Genomic DNA, 25761 nt, shown 5'->3' with positions numbered 1-25761 from the left:
TTTTTGAAATATGAATTTTCTTCCACTTTAGGTATCTAAAGTTGTTATAATATTTTAACAATTGACCCAGACTTAAATTTCAGTACTCTTTCTTTTTGGCTACTTTGAGAAAACTTGTATGCCTGTAAGTATTATTGTGGAAGTCAGTGGACAAAAGGGATTTGATTTATAGATACCAATTGGTCTCAAACAACCAATCAACTGGGCTTGTGGTTTAGTGGTATAATACTCCCTTAGCATGGGAGTGGTCCAGGGTTCGATTCCCTGCAAGTCCAGATCTTTTTTATCCACTGTTTAATAAACAGTGGCAATTTTTTTTTTACAGTGGGTCACATTGATAAGCCTGGCATGGATTTAAGGGTCGGGGTCGGGCAAACTTCATATAATTTCCAGGGTTCTCTCGTATACGCCATTCTGCGCGGCGTCTATTGGACGTTCTGATTCGTGCAGACTCCAACCTCCATTTATAATATCCGATTTTCGTCATAGATGCTCTTGAAGCCTTTGGAACCAGGTTGTGATTTCTAACGGACTTCTAAAAGGATTAGAAATCTAGAAAATCGGAAGTATGTATATAATTTGTCTATTGTACCTCTCATTTAATAGTATCCCATCCAATTTAGCCATCCAATCCTACTGCAAGGGTGTCTTGCCCTTTATATCCTTCCCATCAAAATGGCATCTGTCATTCGAGATGCCCCATTCGGGCAGCTTGTTCGTCTTCTGACAAACAACAAATACTTCCAATACCCCGAAGAAAAGCCCGACTTCAAGCTTCCCGACACATGGCTTCAATTGTTGAATCCAAGCGGAAATGAGAGTGAAAAGAATATCACCCGACGAGACTCCAACCGAAGCGATGGATACAGTGAGCCTCTAAGTCGGGCCTCTACCGAAGCATCCCTGCAATTCACTGAGGCTCGTCTCGAGGCCGACGAACAACATGAAATTGACCAAGTCAAATCCATCCCAATCGCCCCCAAGAAAACAATAGACGGTACCATCCTCGTTGATTGGTACTATACCGATGATCCAGAAAATCCACACAACTGGTCCAGACGCAAGCGTATTCTTGTTACTACCCTGATCTGTTTATATACCTTTGTGGTATATAGTACTTCTGCGATTTACACCCCCTCGACAGAGGGTGTCATGAAGGAGTTCGGTGTGAGCACCTTGGTCGCTACCCTGGGGTTGTCACTCTATGTTCTGGGATATGGTACCGGACCATTAGTCTTCTCTCCACTGAGTGAAATCCCCATGATTGGACGCAATCCAGTGTACATAATCACGATGTTCCTCTTCGTGATCATCTCCATCCCAACAGCCTTTGTAAAAAACTTCGCTGGCTTGCTGGTGTTGCGCTTTCTGCAAGGCTTCTTTGGCTCCCCCTGCCTTGCATCTGGAGGTGCTTCTATCGGAGACATATACAGTCTAATGTACCTGCCATATGCCATGATGGCTTGGGTCTCTGCCGCCTATTGTGGACGTAAGTTTCCCTATCTATACCGAATACCTGTCCATATACTAACCAGACTATACAGCCGCTCTCGGCCCTCTCCTCAGCGGCTTCGCCGTCCCCGTCAAAGGCTGGCGCTGGTCCCTCTTCGAATCAATCTGGGCCTCCGCCCCAGTATTCATCCTGATGTTCATGTTCCTGCCAGAAACCAGCACCGCAACAATCCTACTCCGACGCGCTGCCCGTCTCCGCAAAATCCACAATACCAACCACTTCCAGTCCCAATCCGAGATCGACCAGCGCAGCTTACGAATCTCAGCTGTTGCCATCGATGCCCTAATCAAGCCCATGGAAATCACCATCAAGGATCCCGCCGTCCTCTTCGTCCAGATCTACACCGCCATCATCTACGGCATCTACTACTCCTTCTTCGAGGTCTTCCCCCTAGTCTACCCAGTCGATTACAACATGAACCTCGGCCAGACCGGCCTTGTCTTCTTATGTATAATGGTAGCATGCATTCTCGGCATCGCCATATACGGCAGCTACATCTACTTCTGGATGAACCCTCGCATCCGCCGCTTCGGCTTCCCTCCAAACGAGGATATTCTTATCCCCGCGCTGCCTGCCTCCTTTGGCCCTATTATTGGTCTTTTCGTCTTTGCCTGGACGGCTCGTGCGTCCATTAATTGGATTGTGCCTACCATCGGTATCACCATCTATGGTGTCACGGTTTTTATCCTCATGCAATGCATCTTCCTGTATATTCCCCTCACATACCCCAAGTACGCGGCTAGTCTGTTCGCTGCGAATGATTTCTTCCGCAGTGCGCTTGCTTGTGGCAGTGTGCTGTTTGCGCATCCGTTATTTGGGAACTTGGGTGTTGCTCGTGGTGTCAGTCTTCTTGGTGGATTGAGTGTTATTGGTATCATTGGTATCTGGTTACTTTACTTCTATGGTAGCAGACTTCGTGCTTTGAGCAAGTTTGCCAGCTAGGAGGAGGAGGTGGAATGAGTGTGGCTTTTGGCTGACTATTTACGATTTTCGATGATAAGTTCTTACAGCATCTTTATTGATGGCGTTCTGGAGAATCGACGAGCATATATATTTTAAATAAGAATATTAATAAATAATATTTTAAAGAGTTCTTTATCCCTTAAATAATTATAATTTTCTGATATATGGCTAAAAGAGATAAGGTGATAAATAGCCACATTCTTCCTCTTATGGGCTCTATGTGAAAGAACGAGAAACATGCTTAGCCTATAATAGCTAAGAGTCATCCTAGACGCCAATTAAAAAGTTACGTCTACCCATATTATGTGGTTAATCTACATCGGAGAATAAGCGACACTATGTCTTATTATTTCTTCTGTGGGTTAGAATTAAGAGGGCGCGCTGATAACTTTAAAATAATTATTCTAGAAATATCGTTTAAGACGAGAATTGAGATCTCCGACGCTTTTTTTATCCACAGAGAGAAGTTATATCCTCCGGGACGTAGGGGCTCATGATATCAATCAGCTTCGAGAGAGGGACCCAGTCAAGAGGACCGTGGATGCTTCGAATGGGATGGCCACTATACAAAACCCGGGCGTAGAAGGACTCCCCATGCTTCCCATCTTTCGTCTCCCTGAAAAAAAGTTAGAGAACCCCAGTATATAAGAAAATAGGTTGACCTACCAAACTTCAAAAGCAATGTTTGATGCCATACCAGGCCAACGAAGCGTCTCAATTCCCAAAGAACCTAGGATCGGACCGATATCCCCATCATGAATAAAGATGTGACTGTAATCAAGGGACGACTTCCCATCTAGGACAGCTTGTAGACGTGAAATGATCTCGCCAATAAACAAGCCCTCGACAACCTGGATGTACTTGACTACATCCGGGTTCGAGCGCCAGTAGTAATTCCACTCCCAATCACCAGCACGGAAGACCTCTTCAGCCATCTGCATTGTGACACAGGCTGAGGAATTCGACAGACTACATGGCAGATCATAGCCATTGCAAAGGCGACCCTGGAAGTTATCCGCAAAGTGATCAAAGGTACTCTGCCATGAACTGTCGGTCGCCCCCAACATAGCGCCTAGCTTCGAGCGCAACTCTTCGGTGACAGCCAGATGCTCTTTCCACTGAGTAGTAGACTTCATGCTCGACAGAGTAGAGCCGACAGCAGGACAAGAGTATCCTGCATTGACGGTATTCACAGATGAAACCATCTGGTGCAGGGGCAGAGCTCCCTTATAGTGAGGCCACATGCCGCGCAGGACCGTGCCAGCCGAGGCCTGCGTGAGAGCGGACTCGCTGGAGCGGAACCAGACGCGGTTGTTTGGCTTCTTGGGGATCAATCCAAGCTTCTTGCCGTAGACGCTCCACAGGTCTTTACCGTGTTGATACCCGTCCTGGACTCCTCCGATGGTGATCTGGGGGTACTGACAGGTGCCGTTCACGCCGGGCGTGAATGGGTTGGTCGGGTCCTGATATGTCTGTGCATACATTGGCATGGGCTGGATGTCACTTGCGCTGTTGGGGCCTGCGTAGAGATACGGGCGCACATTGTCGCAGTGATATGCTTGATTCTGGGGGAAGGGGTTAATATGGACCGAGAGTCAAAGGTGATTTGAGAGTTGCTTACCTCCCCACCTGGGAGAATGTTGTACGGAGTTCGTCGCTGGTGACGCTGGAGATACTCCAGGTACACAAGCTTTCCCTTAGCTCCGTTGGTTAGAGCTTTGGGCAGCTCGTATTCATCCGAACGAGGATGCGGCATGGAACAGTAGTCGTAGGTCCCGTAGGGGCTTCCCCCGGTCGGACCACTGGCTGGAGCTTCATAGATACCACCATATGTTCCGATTGAGCTGTTGTTGATGTATGTTGTATCATTCAGCGTTGGGGGATAGAAGGAGTTCCCCGGGGTTTGTCCCAGCACTGAGGCTGTCACGGAAAGCAAAACGAGACTGCGCATGATGGAGATAGGTTTTGAGAAAAACCAGGTTTGTCGGAGACTTTCGAAGATATAGATTTCCGAAGTAATTGCCAATAAACCCAAGACGAGAAACAAGATGAAGCTCCACCGTAGTCGCACCAGTCGCGACCTAACAATTGGTGCACGTGGTGTCGTCGAGCCAACCTGAGCAGCCATATGGCTTTATAGCCTACTTTGAACTAAATTGCTCTCAACTATTTCATCGAATGAGGTCTATTTAAGGGGATCGACAATGATTCCCCGAGGTTTCCGGTAACTGCGTGGGTCTTGGCGTTGATACCATCAACACCCCCTGCAGAATATTGGGAGGGCTTCTTTCAGCTATAACACTGCATATTCCAAGTATTCTCAAAGTTAATCTGGGAATTTTGATTACCTGTTGACTGCACTCTCAGTATTTCCATAATGATGTGGAAGGCTTCGGTTGTTATGGCCATGGCCATTCCCCTGGCGTCTGCCGCTCTAGCGGATTTCGGACTTCAAACAGTACTTGACACCGCCACTCCAATATTTGGATCGTACAAGAAAAGCACAGGGGGAAAATCGGAATGGATGAAGAGCTATCCCGATGAAACATTGCTCGTTCATATGAACATCCCTGGCACTCATGACAGCGCCACGTGGAATTATACCCAGGCGACGCAAAATGCCCTACGGGGCATCACAGATCTCAACCAGGTCGTTGTTCCAGTGCCAGAAGCATTGCGGTGCCAAGAGTCATCTTTCATCGATATGCTCGACATGGGAATCCGGGCATTTGACCTGCGGTACGCTTTCGATCCAACAAACTCCACCCTCATATTCTACCATGCACAGGCCCTGCTTTCGGAGACAGCCACAGTCAGTGATGTGCTGTTTGGCTTTTATCAATGGCTGGATGATCATCCCTCAGAGACCATCTTCCTTTCATTCCAATACCAAAGCTCGACGGGCCTGTACGCCTCAAACAACGGGGCCGTACAGCTGCAACTCTACAATATTCTCACCTCCCCTGCTGCACGCTATTATTTCATGCAAACAAAAGACGAACTAGGCCCGCTGGGTGACGCACGTGGAAAGATAACTCTCATGCGCCGTTTTGACTTGGACCAGCTTCCAGATTCTTACACAGCCGCACTCCCCGGCCTGCACTTCTCGCCCAGTCTCTGGACCGATAACGGCGCAGATATCACCCTGGTATACAACAAGGCCAAGAGTTTGACCGCCTACATAGAAGACTACTACCAGCCGCTCACACCGACAGGGTCGAGTGCGATCGAGAACATCAGGTGGAAATACAATGCCACAGTGAGAAGCATTCACAAAGCTACTAGTCATCACCCGGACAGTCTATTCTGGACTTGGGCGTCTAGCAACAACATAGCAAATGACCCTCCCTATTCGCCTCGGATCATGGCACTGGGAAATGGCACTGGCTATACACCGGATGGTGGGGTTAACCAGCAGTTACTGCCTTTCCTGAAAAGACAGAAAGGCAAGCGAGTGGGGATTGTGATGTTTGATTTCTTTGAGCAGCCCTCTGACCTGATCGATACGTTCTTAGATTTGTAAAATACCAAAATCTCTCTGATTTTGGTAGGAGAATAGTTAATTACCAAGCTAGTCTTGGAATAAATATAGTCCGCGCCTCGGGCTTATACTTCGGCGCAATTGCAGAACCGGATTTGCCTTCTAATGGGCTTGCGGTCGTAGGGAATTCGCTCATTAAACAAGGCAGGAGCGATGGCGTAGAGACGAGTATCATCTCCAGGTATAACATCGGATCTAACATGACATTATCCATGCGACCCTTCCCATATTCACTTGTATATGGCGCGATATTGGATTGTACACACCTGGGCCCCTTTTCAGCCTAATATCTATACTTCTCAGGCTGCCCGAGTGCTGATCGACGATCAGATAAGATCAACTCTATCCGGGCCCACTTCTCTTTGCCAGTGTCAACACGATTTGGTTGTTCTTATACATGCAAGAGCAACACATTTTGCGAGTGCACTGAGAGAAGCAAGACGGTTGACTTGTTTATGATGATCTATCTATATCCAGCACGGGTAACGTTATAAAACAAAATGAAAGACACAAAATCTTGCGGTACCATGAAACGACGACTCGCACAGCTTCGAGTCAGATCGCAATGCCAATCAAATCAGACACAATGCCCTTATCCTCAGCTAAAGTCAAGCTCTCCACCAGGTCTGCAAAATTTGGTATAGCGATATTGCGATCAGAGAGAAAACCCATCTTCCAAGTTTCCCACTGAGGTGTATCCAAAGAGCACACGAGGCTCGCACAACGGGCGAATTCATGTTTCTCAAGAATGTCCTCCTGATCAAGACAGATGCATCTCCATGCATCGTCCACCTTAAACACATAATCCCAGACGTCACGACATTGGCTGAATTTGATATTCTGCAACTCAAGCCAGCCAGACCGCACCAAACTCCAATCAGAAGGTTTGCAGTGTTTTTCCAGCTTCTCCCACATCTTTTGTGCATTTCGAATGTTGCGAACCATCGGCCTGGTAGTGGGAGATAGATTTGCATTAATGATTTCCCTCGCCGCCTCGTTCAGGCTGTCTAATTGGCCTCCCAAGTAATGTGATCGAGGAAGTTGACCGATTCGGCCATCAACCAAGTCCCAAACCAGATTTTCGCTCAGAATAAGCTTCATTTCGCGGCGCCAGACGCGATAGTCGGATCGGCCGCGCAATGGTGGGCAGTCGCATCTTATTGGTAATTTATCTTCCCCGCGTTCCTTTCTTAAGCTGAAGGAACGTTCAACGGAGGTCTCTGGTTTGGCGATTGTTCGGGGTGTGGAATTTCTGGAGCCTTCGGGCGCGACAGTTGTCTCAATGGAAGTTTTATCAGCGAAGTAAAACCGGCGCCTTTTTGCGGGCGAGCTTAGCGGTTCATCTTCCGGGGGCCCTTGCTCGGAGAGATATCGCTTCGTTAATGGGGTTGAAGAGGTCATGCTGTTGATTTTTGACACGGAGGTCTAGCTTGGTAGATAAGGAAATCTCCAACGTAGATTAGGGTATGGCAGTGATGATCGAAAAGGAAGGTTGCTTATCAGAGAAGTATTGTAATCTTGATGTATGATGTCGCTTACTGGTTATGGCAACGAGAATTCATCCATGTCTTGCAAGGGGTAGATCACCTGTTTATATGCACAGAACAGAATCCTGTCCTTCTATGACATTATCAAGAAAGACTAGGCCCTCAAACATGCAGCCCTACATTCCTTGGCAAATTCAAACAAGAAACGGTGATAACACTTTCCCCCTTTCCACAGTTTATCGAGCCGACGGGATACAATTTCCCTGTTTGCTTTATAGCCCCCAAACCCAGAAAAACCTGTTTGCCCCCTTTGCCCATACACATTCCGCGCAGCTCCTTAGACTTTCAAACTTATCTCACCGAATACCCTCACTTTGGCATAGCCAGCATACCAGAGGCTGTAACTCCGACTTCGTTGTCATCGGCGCTTTGGAAGAACTAGTCGCGTTTGTTGACTCATTGAAGTTCGGCAATTCATTGTAGATGGCAGTATAGTTGATAGAGCTCATTCTAATGCAGTAACTGTCACTGCTAGGAAGAATGCTGCTAACATTCCCACTGAAATTTGCCACCGCTGCTCTTGGTGTCGGCTATGAAGATACTGGTTTAGTCGTAGACATAACGCTAGATGCATGAACGAGGATTATATTGTATTTACTGCTGATAGTTGCCACACCTCCCGTGATATGGGATTCTTCGATGCCTCCTAGCTCAATATTGATGGGGCTTGAATGGCCGTGCTTTGACATATTCCACCCTATAGTGTAAATGGAGCCGGTATAAATGGTTTCACCGTTGGTAGGTTGGGTTATTGGATTGAACTTAGAGTCGAAGGAGAACCCTGTGCCCAATAAGCCCACCAGGGCGACAATGTAGTAATGAAAACGCATATCGAATGTTATATAGGTCCTTTGTGAATAAACAGTGTGATTTTCAATCGAACAAGGGTTGAAATGGAGGAGCATGGCAAGGTGAACTGAAAACGAGGGCCGAGGGGAGCTGAGGCTCAAGAACAACCGGGTTCTCTGTTTATGAATTGGGGCCGTCAACCTTGCTCTTCATTTGAAGCGGAAATGACTTCCTAGATGTCTCTATATGAGCTGCCCGTATGGATTGGGGAGGTGACGTGCGATGAAGGAAGGTGCAAGGCAGGTGCCCACTTTAGGAAGGTACGTGGGCTGAGGGTATAAGCTATCCCTGTAGACTCATTACTTGGTCTGAAACCCGAGAAACCATACACCATACCACTGCATCGATAAAAAAAACTTATAACTTGGCTATATTGTGTTGACAATATCGTAAAGCTGTCTCAGTGTGCCTTGAGCCGCCTCGACTGAGCTACAAGATAAGCCGTCACTGACAACACACTGATAGCCCCAGCAAGCAAAGAAAAATTGCTTAACAAAGTCTCCTCCCGAGCATGATTCACTTTCGTGGCAGCCTTGCTTACCATACGGTCCTTACCAGTTCCCTCGGCAATATAATCCCGCCACTGCACATTTGAGAGTTCACGTTGATAATCAGCTACAGTTCCACACCAATTATTGGTGATGACCCCGTCATCTCTCTTGTACCAACTGTTGCAATTTGGGTCCGCGAAGCTGGTATGCCGTAGAATGTGCTGGATCCTATCGTTGTAGCTTTTCAACGCACCCAGCTCTGGCTTGAGAGCCAGCGTCTTTCCTTGTTGACGGGCTCGCATCACTTCCCCAACAAGGGTGTTCAGATATCGTGACTGTGTTTCGATCATGAGGATAATGGAGTTGTGTCCTTTTGATTAGTTAGAATGATAAACCCATGATGTTATTTGAAGATAGGATATCTCACCGAGATTAGTGTTAGGACCATAGAACATTCCAAAGTTGGGCAAGTCCTCGACGGTAACACCATTAAGTGCCATTGCTCCATTTTTCCAGATATCTTCCAAGGACCGGCCATTTGAGCCGTAAATTTGGATGGGATGCATGAACTCCACAGTTCTAAAGCCAGTAGCAAGAATGATAAGATCGTATTCTTGTTCGTCTTCTTCGTCGACTTTGATACCCGACTTCGTGATACCTGTGATGCCGCGTGTCTCCAACTGGACGTTTTCACGGGAAAGGGCGGGATAATAGTCATCTGTAAGAAGGATTCTCTTGCACCCCGGCGCATAAGTGGGTGTCAACGTATCCCATAGCTCTGGTCGATTAGGCAGTTGGGATTTCATCGCATCGATACATGAGGTCCGAATGAATTGGGAAAGTGCCGAATCTTTATCTATGACAGCTGCAATAAAGCCTTCACGGAATTCCATTTGAAGCGCGCGCTTGCGCCAGTGAAGCGGTGGAACCCATTTGAATAGAGCCTTTTGAAGGACAGACACTGGTTGATCTAGGCGAGGGATGATCCATTTTGGCGTCCGCTGGTAGATAGTGAGATGAGAAGCAACTCGAGCAACTTCAGGGACAATTTGAGCGGCGCTTGCTCCTGTAGAATGAGTCAGTATTGTATTCCATAGGCCGACTTTTCTTTATTTCCCTCAAAATACACACCGTTGCCAATGATTGCGATTCGCTTTCCTGTCACATCGTAACTACAATCCCATCGAGCAGAGTGCATCATCTTCCCTTGAAAATCTCCTAGACCTGGGATGTTGGGTGTTTGGGGTAAATTGAGCTGCCCGACAGCAGAGACAAGGAAATCGGAATTCAAAACGTAGGAGCTTGCGAACTCGCTCTCTTTCTGCCCTGAAACCACGACGTTTGTCTTCCACTTAGACTCGATGTCATTCCAACGGGCCTCCGTCACCGTGGAGTTGAATCGAATGTGCTTGTAGAGTCCATATTTCTCTGCAACGCCAACGAGATACGCCTAGTCGATGCACGATAATCAGCAATCGTTCGTATATAGCAAGGCATGCCGAGGGTCACACATATTACTAACATGTATTTCTTCTTGTCCGGGATACTCTCTCGACCAATTAGGATTCTGTTCAAAGGAATAGCTATAGAGCGAGCTCCAGACTAGATTTCATCAGTTGCTGTCACTGGTTATGTAGAGTATTTCTTACCATCACAACAGCAGCCAGGATACTTGTTATCATTCCAAGTTCCACCTACGCTGCTACTTCTCTCGAGGATAACGAAATTATGAGTTTTATTCCGTTTGATTAAATCAATCGCCATGCATATTCCTTGAGGAAGGGTTAGTGGTTATTATTTGCCTTGGAGGACTTAGCATACCCGATATGCCGGCGCCAATAATGACAACAGTAGCATTGGTGAAGTCTTTGTTTCCCACAGGGAGACGCGTGTCACTCGCCATCGTTCTGAACAATGTTGACTATGCACTATTCGAGGGTTGACAGGTAAGTTATGGGCGGAAGACCAGAATATAACCCAAAGCTTCCCCGCAAACATTCAAACATTACCTAGTAAATACGGATTATCGATCACCAGGGTGACCGATGCCGATTATCCTTAATCCTTGCGCTTATGTATTTATGCAGCTCTTGTCACATATGTAGCATGCATAAGCTGCAAGGTGGGCTATTACCGTCCATGCCGATCTTTTTGACAGGAATGTAAACAATTATCTGGCAAATTTGGAAGACTTCGACATGTAAGGCTTGATCCGCGTATAAGGAATCAATAGGTCAAGATCATACAAGTTTGGATATTTGGATATTTGGAAATGCAGGGAAGCTGGAATACCGAGACATATGCAGTGTTCCGAAGATTAGTCTGAAGTTTGATACCTAATCACTTCTAGATACTCTAAAATAATCAAGGGAGTTCAATCCCTTCCCTTTCTGCTGTCTGTAAGATGTATTGCTTGACCTGGATAAACATGAAGAATCAGCCATTCCGATCTAAATGGATACCTAACTCAGGCGAGGGGCTTACCTTGTCGTCTGGGACTAGCTCAATGGCCAGTCTACCTTCACTGTCTCTCTTTTCCGCTTCTGCTCCAGATTTCAACAATAAGATCGCGGCAGGTCCGTGTCCCTCGGAGATAGCGTGATGAAGCGCGGTGAATCCGTCCCCGTCCGTTGCGTTGACAGGACTCTTACCCTCTTCCAAGAGGGCCTTCAAGATAGGCACAGATCCCACTGCAGCTGCTCTGTGAAGGGGCAGCTGGCCACGCTTATCTTTGACTCTGGCGCTACATTTATTGGCAAGCAAGGTGCGGACGGTGGAAAGATTGGACTTGGAACTTGCGAAGTGCAGCGCATTCTACTAGATAGTAAGTCCATGTACCCCCAATAGCCAATTCGGTCTCTCGGAAAGCTGACCTGTCCAGTGTTGCTTTTGATAGAAACGTCAGCTCCTTTTCGCAGTAATAGGTCGATTGTTGCGTCGCCGGCGGCATCTTTTAGGCTAGCTGCAATCATAAGAGGCGTCCAACCGGATCCATCCTATGATGAGTTAGTAAAGTTATATGATATTGGCTAGTCACTGTTGAAAAGGCGTAGAGAATTCTTTTCGAAAAGATGGCAACGATACTCACTTCTACATCTGGGTCGAAATCCTTCATAGCCACTAGTAATTCCACGACTGGAACTCGGTTGTAGGCCACAGCCCAGTGGATAGGGAGACGCTCATCATCATCTTTCACGAATGCAGATTTTGGGTTTACCTGTTTCAATAATTAGCCTTGTTCTTGGAGACCAGTACCAGTGCCAGCTTGATCTTGCGGGGCAGCCTCGGCCCCAGGTGGAGCACAACTCACATTGAGCAACGACTCAACAACCTGGTCTAGGGAGATGTATTAGTATACAGTACTATATAGAGAAGGGTAAAGCTCACTTCTTCCTTCCCGGGCAGCCTCGTGCAGGGCGAACTTCTGATCGGAATCCATGACGACTTTGGAGGATGGAGAGGGATGTTGCGATAAGAGCTGCGATAAGGCGGCTGAGTCCGCAATATTGAAGCCCCGGAGTCCCGAGGTCAGACTGGAACAATTGTCAACCAGCTCAATGGATTTATTTCTGGGGAAGATGAAGATCTAGGGATCAAGAGAGCTGGTAGAAAGATACACAGAATATTTACAATTGCGCTGACGTTTTGTAGCTCCACGTGAGGTACGAAATCTAGCCTAAGTCATTGCATTTGTACATTTTATATCGGGTTCATATACAAAAGGTACATACGGTGTAGTGAAGTCAGATATGCACGGATATCATTGAGCATTATAATTTCAATAACACATGAGCTGCTATACCCCTTACACGAAGCGGAGGCTCTATTTTAGCCTTAATTTCTTAGAGAGAATTCCTTTAAATTACACTGTGCATACTGCCATCAATGGGGAGTATGTCCAGGGGTATGTCGTATATCTCAGAATAGGTCAGCTGATGAAGGAAGAAAGATATCAGAGCAAGAATCCATACATTTCCTTAAAAAAAGTCTACAATGTATGTAGCTAACGGATCACTGGAGTCTAGTCCTATACTACCACGCACCGCCCACCGCCTTTCAACTTTACCGCCATTTTTGGGCCGGGTATAATGTTGGTCAATTATGGCGCCTCAGGCACGAACACCCGCTGCAACTTCGATCCAAAGATTCATGCACAGTCGGTGTACCATCTTCAACCATATCTTGTCTCGCAGCTGCTAGGGACGCAGCCTTGGTCTTCAATTCACCGAGCTTTTAAGACCGGTGCCTAGACTGAACCTCCGGACTCGATTGCATCACGAACCTGCCACAGGCTTTTTTCACTGCGCGCACCATCGGATCGTGATTATTTGGAGCTCCTGTCCTCCAAAGCACATCAACTTATCCCAATCTCCCCACACTACTTCCTTGCGCACACAAAATGGACTACACACCCCAACCCGTCGATGAGGCCGTGCGCATGTCCACAAAGCGGACCGCCGAACTCTTCGGTACCGATTACCTGATGGGCACACCTTCAACTCTCACAGATGGCTCCATCGGCGTTTCCTACCGACGGAAGGCGGAGTACGAAGATATTACCGAGCTACCACGAGCTCTCGCAGAGAAACAGGCGAAGGCTACCGTCGGCCGGACAAAACGGCCGAAGATTCAGGCGCAGACGCCCGCAGACGGCAGTGGCTCATCCATGTCACTTGTGAGGCGGCCATCAGGAACCGGAGCTGGTGGGGGAGCAGCTTCTGCTGGGGAACAACCTACGAGTTTGATCCAGAGACCGTCGGCCACCAAGCAACAGCGGCCCGAGTGGCACGCGCCTTGGAAGCTTATGCGCGTTATTTCGGGACATCTGGGATGGGTGCGGGCTTTGGCAGTGGAACCCAACAACCAGTGGTTTGCTAGTGGAGCAGGAGATCGGACAATCAAGATTTGGAATCTGGCGACGGGCGCATTGCGACTCACTCTCACCGGTCACATCTCCACCGTCCGTGGCTTAGCAGTGTCACCCCGGCATCCGTACCTTTTCTCGTGCGGTGAGGATAAGATGGTCAAGTGTTGGGATCTGGAGACCAACAAGGTCATTCGACACTACCACGGTCATCTCAGCGGTGTGTACACTCTCGCTCTTCACCCTCGTCTCGATCTGTTAGTCACCGGTGGTCGTGACGGCGTGTGCCGAGTCTGGGATATGCGGACGCGAAGCAACGTACACGTTCTCGGTGGACACAAGGGCACTGTTGCCGACATCAAGTGCCAAGACGCTGACCCTCAGATTATCTCCGGCTCTCTGGACTCCACAGTCCGGTTGTGGGATCTGGCCGCTGGAAAGAGCATGGGCGTTCTGACACACCACAAGAAGGGTGTTCGCAACATCGCCATCCACCCCACCGAGTTTACATTTGCCAGTGCCAGTACCGGCAGCATCAAGCAGTGGATGTGCCCCAAGGGTGATTTCATGCAAAACTTCGACGGTCAGAATTCTGTCATCAACTCTTTAGCCGTCAACGACGAGAACGTTCTCTTCTCCGGCGGTGATAACGGTTCCATGTCCTTCTGGGATTGGAAGACTGGTCACCGCTTCCAATCTATGGAAACAACCGCACAGCCCGGTTCTCTTGAAGCCGAAGCCGGTATCATGGCTTCTACATTTGATCGCACTGGTTTGCGTCTTATCACAGGCGAAGCTGATAAGACCATCAAGATCTGGAAGCAGGACGAAGAGGCTACCCCCGAGACTCACCCTCTGACTTGGGCCCCGACTCTCGGTAGACAGCGGTACTAGAGGGATGACCAGCATCACTGGCATTCGTACCCTCTGTTCCAATTTCTCAATACCCTGTATTCATTTTCTTTCTTGCCATCAAGTTCTTGGTGGCACTATGTGGAGTTAAGCGTGGTCTGTGGAAGGCCCTTGATTTTAAAGTATTCAAACATGTATCGGGAAAAGTTTCCTTGGAAAGGTTCGTTCCATGTCTCCGAAACAAGAGTCTTTAACGTTCTGTATGATACAAAGCCCAATTGAGCCAAATGATACCCTTGGGAATCGACCAAATGGACAACACGTACAAGTAGCCTATATGATTTATGTAGAGCGCAGAACACAGCAGGACTGAAAGGGTATCATATGCAAACTATTGTGCGATATTACACTAACTCCATCTAATGCGTACCGTATCAAAACACCCCCCAAAAAACCCTCACCCTCACTGCTCAATACCCAAACCAAAGCCCTTAGCCTCAGCATCCTCCCTGAAAGCAGACCTGACATCTTCCGCCGCAACCCTGAGCCGAACTTTACTACTGCGGTCGCCGCGAGTGGGGATCGTAGTACCACCAAGCACGCTCTTAGAGCCAGAGCCTTGCTCCAGCGCCAGAACACCCGAGTTCATGAGTAACATGGCCGCATGGCCCAGGCTCCGCACGCGAGCGCTGGGGCCTCCACCCAGTAAGAAATCCTTCACGCCGGCGCCGGCGGCTCCAGCAACGGCGACAGCTGCATCAGCGATACGGCGGGCTTCGTCGAGGACGTCGCCAAATGTAGATTCTGAAATTCCTGTCCGGTGGACGCGGGCCAGTAGGGCGGCGAGGAAGAGCTTTCCTGATAGCGGGAGACAGCGCAAGGACTGTTGGAGTGGAGTTGATGTAGCTTCGTGAATGGCTTGCTTGATAGTGGCGATAGTGACTCGGCCCGGTTGGCCTTTCGTAGGAGGTTTAGCGACAGCTGATTCCCCGGCTGCTTTGGCTGTGTTGCGTCGGGCGGGAGTTTTGCTGGGCGTGGGAGGCAATGATTCTGTCTCGTCTTTGGCCTCATCTGCAGCAGCAGCTTCGTCGGCTGCTTGCTCGGCGATTTCAACGGCTCGACGGCAGATGTCCAAAGCTCGTCGAGCATCACCGCTGACGGCGGCTACTTTGCGACTTGCGAATTGGACGGCGTCTGGGTCAACGATATTGCCCGGTACACTGGCGAGACGGGTACTGATGATCTCCATCAGATCTGTGTGACGGTATCCCGGGAATGTGATACGGGTTAAACCGAGACGACTGGAGATCTTGTTGCTTAGGGTTCTTTCGGGAAGATCCATGGTATTTGCGACAGCCAGGACAATGAGGCGGGAGTGGCGAAGCGCAGGCCAGTTGAAGAAGTTATACATGACAGACTGATTCTTCGTGACAAGCTGATCCAATTCGTCCATGAGCACAACACAAGACACCCGACGAGGGGAGGGATTTGAGAATTCTCTTTCGAGAAGATCCAATGCGTGAGAAGGTGATACTCGGTCGCCCTTCAAGGCTTCCCATAGTAAGGAGTAGGATTGATGCGGATCGGTGACTTTCATGCCGTTAATCTCGACAAAGATGAAATCGTCCATCTCTTCTTCGTGCACGGCGCCGTTTAGCTGTGCAACCACCTCACGCACCGTGGCAGTCTTGCCAGTGCCTGGGGTACCGGAGATATAGATACAAGCGCCTGTGCCTTCCATGATCGCAGCGCTAAGATGATTGTATACAGTGTTGAACTCGGTCTTGCGGCACGGTAATGAGTCCGGAACAGTGGAAACGTGTAGCAAATTCCGAGCTTGACGGTAAGGAGAGTCAAAATGCGTGGGCGATAGGACACGGGTACCCAGAGGAGTAAATTCAAGTGGCTTTTTCACGACGATCCTGATACAGTTAGTTTTGTTTTATGAGGACGGTTTTCGCCATTTCCTACCGTTTATGGGTCGGAGTCATCAGGGCCTTCTTGCGCTGTGATTGTGGCGTGGCATTCGTTGCTGCTAGTCGCTGCCTCTTTCTCGGGGTCGCCGGCACAATTGTCTCTTTGGTCTCTTTGGTATCGACATACTATGATGGTCCAAGTCAGCACTGCTTTTGCAATTGAAACCATGTGGTTCAACTCACTTCATCGTCCGCGGCCTTGCGTTTTCTGGAAGCCTTCAAGCCATCTCTGACCCAATCGATCAGATGTTGGATGTTGTCTTCATTGTACATTTGCTCCCAAACAAACTCATCGGTATACCGACCTTGAACCTGGTTCACACCTCGTCGACAAACAATACACTTGTTGTATTCCGCCAACTCGGTTTTGTTCTTGGGAGGACCATTCGGATATTTGGCACTGAAGGCGCTCTCAGACATGACCGTCCCTTTGCCACTGATTGATGTCAAGGGGTTGCTGTTGAAATCGAGTGTGATGTATTGCTCGTTGGCTAAGGCGTCGGTCCGGCGCTTGTTCCTCGTGCCCATGAATTCGTCGGGGGATGCGAACCACATGATATTGGCGGATTTGACAATCTCATCTTCTTCATCTTCGTCCTCCTCTTCCAGGAATTCCGTAATGATGCCAACCCAGTCCTTTCCAGCTTCGGGGGATTTCAAGAGAATCACATCGCCCACTTTGCAATGGAATTGACCCATCCGTGCACCAATGATTTTGCGTTTTTGGCGGGCGGGACGGGAAGATCGTCTTCGGCTACGTTTTGCGGGGGTTTCATTGTTGGCCTTGGTTTCCTGGGTAGTCTCTTCATTTGTATCGTAAATCCAGTGCCACGGAAGGTCCTCGACGCCTAGTTCATCATCGGAATCGTCTCGAACCAGAGCTCCCTTGGTCATCCATTGGGCGCGCTCGCGGGCAGTGCGCCTCTGCGAAGAGTCTGAATCGCTATCGCTCATTGGGGGTGTGAGATGTGGCCGGACAGAACGTCAACGGAGAAGGAGAAATCGCGCTCGACGCGTTGTCCACTTTCGTCCCTTTTAGGCTTAGTTCAGCAAGGAGGTCTGGCCAATCAAATCCATGAACATCATAGTTAGACATGAAGCACATTCCAGGGTAGGTATAAACTATATATGTACAAAATACTCTCAACTGATCCTATATACGCGAATTAAACCTGTAAATCTACTTCAGGTTTTGCCCCAAAGACATCACCTAAAGTTACAGTATCATTGTTAAACTATCAGCACCTTGCCGTCTCAGTGCCACCATGTTGCTTGTTATGAATTGAACCTGCTCGTCTAATTTATGCCTCATAAATCTTTGCTATGGTAAGCGTCCACTGGAGCCCATCTGTATAACATGGTATACTGTGTTCCGCTCGTTGTGCTCCCTTCAACATGGCATTTTTCTTCCCTACTAACGCCCTGAACAATTCCAAAACATTCCAAAGTCCAAAGAGTTAGCCGTGAGCTAGAGTTATGGTGCCAGTTCCCCGATTGAATGTGATGATTGAAACACTGTAATTCACCGAACACTTGCCAGATGCTTCAACTTTATACGATCCGGATATATCGGAACAGCTAAATTCCGCAACCCTAACATCCAAGTACATATAAAATCTATATCCTTCCTACTGGGTTTGTTTTAAGTCGATTTCTCACTATGCAAGAGCCATATCACACCAATCTACCATGATATCTAGTATTCCTCTTTTATGCTCCACAGTAAAACCATTACTACAACAACGATGATGATTGCGGGAATATTCATTATTGGGTATCTTGATCCGTCAATATCTTCTCATTGTACGGATAAAGTCGACTAGTTCGATGTGCTTTATGGCTATACACACCTTGGAAATCTCCACTAAATGCATGCATACTATGTTATCAGTAACCACAGTTCCACCTAGGCAATGGACTAATACTCTTACTCTTTGATAACTTCCTTGGATAAGAAGTGACACTTCGGTCTTACCTTCTCTTTCCCGGTTCTCACCTTCCCTGACGCATTGTCTTATCCATCATTCATCCTTACAAATTACCTATCGTTCATCTTTCTGTTACTTCCCGAGGTCGCCTGCTCATTTGGTCGCCCCCGGCGATCGAATTTCCCTCAGATACATCGCACTTTGATCGACAAGAAGCGGTTGAGATCTGTTCCTTTCTTTCACTTGCCTGTTGATTATCTCTGAAATAACTGTGTCTCTCCCGTCAACTTCGTTCATTCCAAACAATATTTGCTGTGAGACACCGCTCTAGTCATCGAACACCCGTGTCTATCTAATTCCGTTGAAATGGCGTCTGTACCCCAGTCCCACGAGGAGTAAGTGTATCTCGCGCACGAATATTTGCAAGTATATTATCAACTAATCAATGCCGCTAGCTGGGAGCGCCTCAATGCCAAATGTGAGAGATCGTTTTCTTTGAATTATGGTTGTAGATACTGACTCCGATAGCATGGGAGCTACCGAACTACGGCCCCGGTCCAGATTTTGGCCGAAGCATAATCTACCGCCAGGACAATCATGAGCACGCGAAAAATAAAGGTCCTAATTATGATGATGATTTTGACCTCGAAGAGGATGGTTCTCTCGAGGGTACGAAGTATGACTGCCCCCCCGTTGACTATCCGACGCAGCCTTCAAGTTCAACAGCCCCCGTAACTGGTCGATCCCTCTCAAGAGTACCTTCTGTACCCTCGCGATCACGAATTCCAAATCAAAGTGTCTTTCTAGCCCAGCCGGTTATAAAACCCAGACCAGGTCGAGCTCAGACACCAGAGGGACCAATCCTCAATGAGCGTGGGCCTAATACCAGCAGTTCCGATTCATTCGCACGACCGAAATATTCGGCACGTAATGTCAAATCTGGTCAGCGTACGCCTCACAGGACGGGATATAATAACACACCACGGCCACAGTTTCAGCCCAAAAAAGGCAGTGGTACTTCGACTCCTTCGCAACACAGAGCTAGGAACCCACCTACCGGGCCAGGGCAAAGTGACTCTCATTCCAAGGCAAGATGGCGCAAGGGTTTAGCCCCAGATGGTAAGTGTGCTCACTCCAACCTCAAGTTCACCATTAACAGTCAAATAGCTTCCTTTCGTTTGCCCTATGAGTGTCAAGTGTTCCAAGAAAAGTGAGTATATAAAGCTTTGCTGTCGTTGATCTTAGAACTAACCCAGGCACTGAAGGATTAGACAAGTAACTACGGGGGAAGCTTCCAACATTGACTTCCGCCAGAGAGTTATCGAGGATACAGGTGCCTACGTGAGGATGAGCTCAGGAAATGCCAAAGTCAGTTGCCAGCTAAGATCCCCCAATATTTCACGGACTCCGTATACTAACAACCCTAAAGCTCGTTCACATCTGGGGCCGGCAAAAAGAGCTTTTGGAGGCCCAGAATATGCTTCAGGATATGTTGAATCGGTTGATGCGGCAGCGGACCCCGCCTAAAGCATCGCGTTGGACCAAGGTACACGCGCATTCAAATACGAAGGTTGCTAATGCCCGCTCGAAGGAAAGCTTCGAGGAAAAATTGTCTGAGATGCGAAAGCCGCCGAAAATCGCCAGGGATTACACGGTATAGATAACACCCTGACAGGACTAGTTCCGTATTTCAGGAGACTAACCATTGGCACTACAGCTTGCTTTCCTCTGGCCTGCGGATGGCCCCTCGCTGAACTACTTTGTTACTGCCCGGCGCGAGGTCCTTGATTACATTCGCTTGAAATATGACGTGAACATCTACATCAGGCCTGGTATCCCAGACTGCCTATTCATGTCTGGAAATCATGAGCGGGATATGCACATCATTGCATCTCGATTCCGAGAGCTGTGGGAGAGGCTAATGGTCCAGCAAGAGACTGAAATCAAGATGCTCCTTTACGCGGCGCCCCGGGTGGAGCTCATGAGAACTCACGTCATCCTGCAAAAGTCTAGTGGGCTCTCTAGACCTGCTCTCTGCGGACCGGAACTGGCCCCGGAAGTAGCCGCGACCTGGAATACCACTGCGGAGGAGATCAAGCTCAACAACAAGATTACTGTCACCACACGCCTTAGGCAAGCACTGCATGTGATTCCCCAGTTTCGGGGATTCCTGCAAATGCGAGCAAAGTTCGGTTCGTTCGTACTGCAACGGTGGCGGAAGCCAAAGGATGGCATCTCTTATGAATTCTCAGAGTTTCGCGAGATGCTTACCCATACGAACACTGAAGGACGTTTGCTCCCTGGGTATGTCATCACAACCGCCGGTATCCGATGGTTTACCGACTAACTTATCTTTTAGAATCGGGCTGCAGCAAGATGAGATCCTTGAGAGAATCATGAAATCAAAATTCCTGAAGCCCTGGGGCAAAGCCCAAATCACGTCCCTACCGACGCTGATGCCTAGATATTCCGCCAACTTTGAGTACCAAGTGAACAATGATTCAATGATTCGCGTGGAAGCGAAATTTTCTCTCCCCCTTGGCTCGCAGGAGTTTGAAGTCAACGGAATCCGTTGTTACAAATCGAAACAGATCGGTGCTCCTGTTGATCGTCAGATGCCAATGCAGATCAGCATGATTGACTTTGAAAGGTTTGTTTACCCTATGTCCTTTGAAAAATATATTGGAAGCTGAGTTTGAATTTAGGTCCGACTGGCAACTTGAAGTGAAGGCCCTTGAACTCTGCCCTGAGAAGGAGATGACCCCCGAGCTAGACAGATTCATGCGTTCTATCGGCTTCCAATGGAACCTAAATGTAAAGAGCATTGCATCTGCCCCCCAGCGCAAGGCGGGGTTCTCCTATGGTTCTCCAGTCAAGCGCTTCGTCGAGAAAGCCGCAATTCAGCTCCAAGTCAAGGACTCGCCGCATGTATTCGAGCTCGCCCGCTTCGACGAATACACGTACGCGGCTGGCCACTGGTCGATGACCCCCAAAGTGTCCTGGGGTGCATCGCTGTTCAATCCTAGTTGGGACGATATACTGGGTGAACAGGTTGAAGTCAGTGCCGACGATATTTCCAAAAATGGGTGCCTTTCGGTGTTCTTCCCCCGGCCGGGGGATGATCAAGAACAGACAGATAACGAAAAGGAGAAAACGGACGATGAGGTTCGCAAGGAGGCCGAGATTCGAAAGATGGACGAGGAGGAGCAACTGGGCCTTTTCATGAGCACTGTTCAGAAGGTCGCGCGGATGCTGGGGAATCCCGGCGGTGAGATGTCCGATATCCTTGAGACTGATCTTGGAAGTCTGTTCTAGCTGATGTCAGAAGAATCGTGCCAAGCTGTCAGATCTCGGACGACAATGGCCAAGTTAAGGGAAAAAAAAAAAAACCCCCCAAAACAGAAGGAAAACGACAAAAATGACTCCAAAAGAAAAAAAAAGAAAACAAAAAACAAAAACAAATGTCACTACCGTCCGGCTTGCTTATCAAACCGAGATGATTAGGTATGTAGTAATAACACGTTCAATTCATATTTGAAGTTATTCCTGGTGTCCAGTGTCGGATAACCCCTTCAGTTTTGGATTCGTGTCCTTTCTTCTCGTTCTTCTTATACTTCCTATCCAGTTTGCTTCCAAAATGGTGAGATATAACCTTTGTATGAGTTTTCGATTTGTCTATGGCGAGTCATGTTGGCCTATTCGTACCACCTGGGTCGAGTTTAGCCCGCAGGGGCCTGAGGAGCACCCTCGGCAAGCATCTTCTGCCTCAATGCTGTAGGAGAGAGGTTAGCAAATGAAAAAAATAGGGCCTCGTACGGCAATAGAAATCCAGCCTCTTATTATCCAAGAAAGAAAGAAAGGGACCAACTCACTCTCTTCCACAACACGCAGTTGCGAGCTCTTGGTCTGTACGATCTTCTCCAATTCCTGCAAGTTTGCCTCCAAGCCCTTGACCTTTTCATCATAGAATGCAATCGCCTTAGGCGCAGTCTGCGGGAAAAAAACAAACCGTCAGCCCCAATCACCGATATTCCTAGAAATATCCCCGCCGTTACATACCTTCTCAACATAAAATCCAGTTCCGACATCAACAAGCACCTTCTCGCGATCCGTCAACCGGCCCTTGACGTACAGCGAGCTGGTAAGGGGTACGAGAATCTCATTTCGGCCATCGGTTCCCTTCTTCTCATTTCCAGTCACGCCATCATTGATCGAGCGCACACAGTCGCGGAACTTGGCTTGGGCGGCGCGCAACTTTGTGTGCGAGGTGGTCAGGTGTTCGAGTTCGGAGGTGAGGCGGGTTTGGAGAGCGCGGAGCTGAGGGACGGAGAGAGAGGCGAGGTTGACTAGTTCCAGGTTGTTAGCTAGGATTTATTTCCATATGGCACGAAGAGCCGGATGCGCAGTGTCATCTTGGTGTTGGGCGGATTGGAGACACACTTTGGCCTTGGGGAGCTCCGTCTGAGGGGGCGTTTTGCGACATATCGGGATTAAGGAGGAAGAATGGGGTATTTGGAGAATTGATTTTGTTATTGTAGATCACGTCGCATTGGGACTGTATAGGGACTGTATAGGTGGTGGGGGGAGCTTCAGAAAACTGCTGGGTCGTAGGCGTGGCGATAGTGGGGTTAGGTGTGGGCGGGCGGAATAGTGGCGGGTTGTGTTTATACACACGCACCTAGCTACTTTAACTTATCTCTTTAACAAAAACTCAAGTCTTAGGCTTATAGCCCCCATAGTGCTTGGAGCACCTAATTTGTTAAAAGGAAGCTGTCGGCACTATTATCCATCACGACAAATCCCTTACATTCAAGTAGAATGTCATTTGCGGGGAAATTCACATCACTCCGATGACCGTGTTCTCCGCTCCGCTCCGAAATCCTTCCTGATTACATATATCAATGGCTTCGAGACTCGCAGCGTGTGAAGCCTGCCGAAAAGCAAAAGTCGCCTGTGATCATAAGCGACCGGCATGTACTCGGTGTACAAGTAATGATAGAGCTGGAATCTGCATTTACCGAACCACCCCCTTTAAGAGAAGAAGAGTAGAGAGCTCTACATCTTCACAGTCTCCCAGGTATGTGATTCATCTAATTATCTTCTTATTCTTACATACTTATCGGCTCTGTAGTCGGCTACCCCCAGCTCAACCATCCTTTACTCCAAGGAATAACCCCTATCCAAACCCCGGCTTTCTAGGATCCTCTAGCCATGTCGCTATCTTCAACGAAATTTCCCCGCAAGACTATCATGCATCGGGTACCTACCATCCTTCCGAGGACATGACGATGCTGATGCAGTCACAGTCTACCGGCGAGAATATCTTGCTAATACAAGGCGCGGATATTCTCAGACAGCTGTTAAACACATTTCCACTAGCCGCCATGAAGGACTTTGTTACTTTTTGGCTGGCAACGGGGGCGAATCTAGCTCTGGCAGAGCATTTTACGGAGAAGTGTACTGAAAACATGACGCATCTATTCACGTCCTTCTCAGAAGAAGACAATTGGCATCTGGCATATGCTCAGCGTCTAACACAAAATTCCCGGGAACCTTTGCTGTTTAGTAGCACATCCGATACAGAATCTTTCTCTGCTCAGTTCCTCGACCAGAAATTCCGCTGGGAAAGTTTAGGTATCTTTCTCTCTGCTGTGACCCGAGCCTCAATCGATATATCATTTTTTCCGCCATTGTTCAAAACTGAAAAGGACCAGTTTATGCTTCGGAAGCTATCTACAAAGCTCAGTGATTTTGCGTTAGATATTGCGCTCTCGCTGGATTGTTTGAATGACCTTCAGCTGGTTCTGCAGTATGAGAACTTTATTGTACACACCCATGTTGATGGGGACCAAAGTAAGAATTCTCCTTTAATTTTGGCTGTAGAAACTCTCAGCTCATTGAAAAATTCAGGCTATCATTCGTGGAGTAGACTTGGCGATGTTGTCTCGTCCATGTTTGCACTTGGTTACCATGAGAATGTCGAAAAGACCAAGCCACCGATTCCGACCTTTCTTGCGGAATTGCGAAAGACCGCATGGGCCACCACATACTCAGCAGACAAGAACGTAGCTATATTCCTTGGTCGGCCACCTCGGATGAGCAAACGGTTCTGTCATTTCCAACTGCCTTTAACCCCGACAAGCTCGGATCAGGTTTCGAACACTTCACACGTTGAAGACGAGGTCGTCAGATGGAAAGCGGATACACCGGTCTGTTATAGGTCAGGTATTCGGTGGGCGACCCTTTGCGCCGCACTGAAAGAAGATGTCCTCGAATTGCTCCGATCTAAGCAACACGTAAATTTCAATCACAAAGCTAGGTAAGTTGGAGCTCTATAAACCGGAGAGGTGGGATCGCTGGCTTATAATACTATAGTATGATCCGGCAAAAAGCTGAAACTCAATGGGCAAACCTACCCCCTCGCTTTCGACTTTCAACCACTCTGAAAGAATGCTCTGGGGATTCATTCGAGCGTGCTTTTCTGGCTAGCATACGCCTGGACCAATTACATGTTCTCTTTCTACTTCAATTGTTGTTTCTCGATACCCTGACCGAGCCCGATCCATCTATACTCGACATCTCGGATCAAATGCTCGCTCTAGTGGTGGAAACAATTCTTTTACGAGATCAACTGGTCAACTCTGGAACGGGACTTGTTTGGAAGGTATTTCTATCCACATCTAATATTTGAACATTTTATTACTCGACTAACACCATACTAGATCGCCCACTATGGCCTCCCAGCAGCAGGGATTATCCTCCTTTCAATGCTGAAACAACACCGCACATTAACCGAGGGAAGATCCTCCTGGTCCAAGACAATACTCAATCTCGGTATCTTTGTTGCGCAGGTTCAGGTGGGGAGCATTGTTCGACGTGGAGATCCAAACTACGCCTTGATATCCAAAGCCACCCAAACGATTGAGAGATTCCTTGATTCTATACACCGTGAAGGGATACACACCCCGGCACAGCTGCCATCACATCCGGGGGAGAACGGTGATTGGGCTGCATTTTTCAGCCAGGATCTGTGTGATTTCGAGACTGACTTTTGGGAGAACCTTGCATACCATCCCTCTTTGTTGGCTTCGGACCATAGTTTGCCTCCAATATAGTGAATGAACATATTAATATACAGGAAGAATATATGGCGGAACTATTGATTGCCCACGTTAGGATTGAAACGAACGATGTCTCTATGTATAACATGTGATATACTCTAAAGCGTTGACTATCA

At 48.1% G+C, this 25761-nt stretch overlaps 11 protein-coding genes across 11 annotated transcripts; 5 read left to right on the top strand and 6 right to left on the bottom strand.

Annotated features, from left to right (window-relative positions):
- Window positions 1-675: 675 nt before the first annotated feature.
- On the top strand, window positions 676-2455 carry N7447_004001 (MFS transporter; the record flags this gene model as incomplete). Its single annotated transcript, XM_057228276.1, has 2 exons — window positions 676-1489; window positions 1545-2455. The coding sequence occupies 2 exons, from the start codon at window positions 676-678 to the stop codon at window positions 2453-2455; spliced, it is 1725 nt and encodes a 574-aa protein (XP_057087617.1).
- Window positions 2456-2926: 471 nt separating this feature from the next.
- On the bottom strand, window positions 2927-4604 carry N7447_004000 (histidine phosphatase family protein; the record flags this gene model as incomplete). Its single annotated transcript, XM_057228275.1, has 3 exons — window positions 2927-3092; window positions 3143-4041; window positions 4098-4604. The coding sequence occupies 3 exons, from the start codon at window positions 4602-4604 to the stop codon at window positions 2927-2929; spliced, it is 1572 nt and encodes a 523-aa protein (XP_057087616.1).
- Window positions 4605-4853: 249 nt separating this feature from the next.
- Window positions 4854-5999, top strand: N7447_003999 (phosphatidylinositol-specific phospholipase C; the record flags this gene model as incomplete). The annotated part of the gene is made up of 1 exon (XM_057228274.1): window positions 4854-5999. The coding sequence occupies one exon, from the start codon at window positions 4854-4856 to the stop codon at window positions 5997-5999; it is 1146 nt and encodes a 381-aa protein (XP_057087615.1).
- A 573-nt stretch (window positions 6000-6572) lies between these two features.
- N7447_003998 (uncharacterized protein) lies at window positions 6573-7418 on the bottom strand (the record flags this gene model as incomplete). The annotated part of the gene is made up of 1 exon (XM_057228273.1): window positions 6573-7418. The coding sequence occupies one exon, from the start codon at window positions 7416-7418 to the stop codon at window positions 6573-6575; it is 846 nt and encodes a 281-aa protein (XP_057087614.1).
- Window positions 7419-8813: 1395 nt separating this feature from the next.
- N7447_003997 (flavin-containing monooxygenase) lies at window positions 8814-10807 on the bottom strand (the record flags this gene model as incomplete). Its single annotated transcript, XM_057228272.1, has 6 exons — window positions 8814-9274; window positions 9332-9970; window positions 10036-10354; window positions 10427-10506; window positions 10554-10676; window positions 10726-10807. 6 exons carry the CDS (start codon window positions 10805-10807, stop codon window positions 8814-8816), a joined length of 1704 nt encoding a protein of 567 aa, XP_057087613.1.
- Window positions 10808-11268: 461 nt separating this feature from the next.
- On the bottom strand, window positions 11269-12343 carry N7447_003996 (ankyrin repeat domain-containing protein; the record flags this gene model as incomplete). The annotated part of the gene is made up of 6 exons (XM_057228271.1): window positions 11269-11322; window positions 11389-11718; window positions 11778-11900; window positions 11993-12121; window positions 12215-12240; window positions 12292-12343. The coding sequence occupies 6 exons, from the start codon at window positions 12341-12343 to the stop codon at window positions 11269-11271; spliced, it is 714 nt and encodes a 237-aa protein (XP_057087612.1).
- Window positions 12344-13303: 960 nt separating this feature from the next.
- On the top strand, window positions 13304-14662 carry N7447_003995 (WD40 repeat domain-containing protein; the record flags this gene model as incomplete). Its single annotated transcript, XM_057228270.1, has 1 exon — window positions 13304-14662. One exon carries the CDS (start codon window positions 13304-13306, stop codon window positions 14660-14662), a length of 1359 nt encoding a protein of 452 aa, XP_057087611.1.
- Window positions 14663-15083: 421 nt separating this feature from the next.
- Window positions 15084-17550, bottom strand: N7447_003994 (origin recognition complex subunit 1; the record flags this gene model as incomplete). The annotated part of the gene is made up of 3 exons (XM_057228269.1): window positions 15084-16542; window positions 16592-16722; window positions 16780-17550. 3 exons carry the CDS (start codon window positions 17548-17550, stop codon window positions 15084-15086), a joined length of 2361 nt encoding a protein of 786 aa, XP_057087610.1.
- A 1340-nt stretch (window positions 17551-18890) lies between these two features.
- On the top strand, window positions 18891-21839 carry N7447_003993 (uncharacterized protein; the record flags this gene model as incomplete). The annotated part of the gene is made up of 9 exons (XM_057228268.1): window positions 18891-18919; window positions 18980-19002; window positions 19053-19643; window positions 19692-19734; window positions 19790-19892; window positions 19954-20178; window positions 20242-20828; window positions 20884-21174; window positions 21230-21839. The coding sequence occupies 9 exons, from the start codon at window positions 18891-18893 to the stop codon at window positions 21837-21839; spliced, it is 2502 nt and encodes an 833-aa protein (XP_057087609.1).
- Window positions 21840-22243: 404 nt separating this feature from the next.
- On the bottom strand, window positions 22244-23202 carry N7447_003992 (prefoldin subunit 5; the record flags this gene model as incomplete). Its single annotated transcript, XM_057228267.1, has 4 exons — window positions 22244-22296; window positions 22397-22514; window positions 22584-22870; window positions 22965-23202. Coding segments are annotated over 4 exons (696 nt in total), but the record flags the coding sequence as incomplete, so codon positions are not given.
- A 223-nt stretch (window positions 23203-23425) lies between these two features.
- Window positions 23426-25639, top strand: N7447_003991 (uncharacterized protein; the record flags this gene model as incomplete). The annotated part of the gene is made up of 5 exons (XM_057228266.1): window positions 23426-23601; window positions 23656-24377; window positions 24435-24843; window positions 24900-25188; window positions 25247-25639. The coding sequence occupies 5 exons, from the start codon at window positions 23426-23428 to the stop codon at window positions 25637-25639; spliced, it is 1989 nt and encodes a 662-aa protein (XP_057087607.1).
- Between the last annotated feature and the right edge of the window lie 122 nt (window positions 25640-25761).

The sequence above is a fragment of the Penicillium robsamsonii genome (assembly GCF_028829455.1).
Source record: "Penicillium robsamsonii strain IBT 29466 chromosome Unknown utg000002l_segment0_segment0, whole genome shotgun sequence".
NCBI lineage: Eukaryota > Fungi > Ascomycota > Eurotiomycetes > Eurotiales > Aspergillaceae > Penicillium > Penicillium robsamsonii.
Note: the sequence above shows the minus strand (reverse complement) of the source record. Positions and strands in the feature narration are given on the sequence as shown.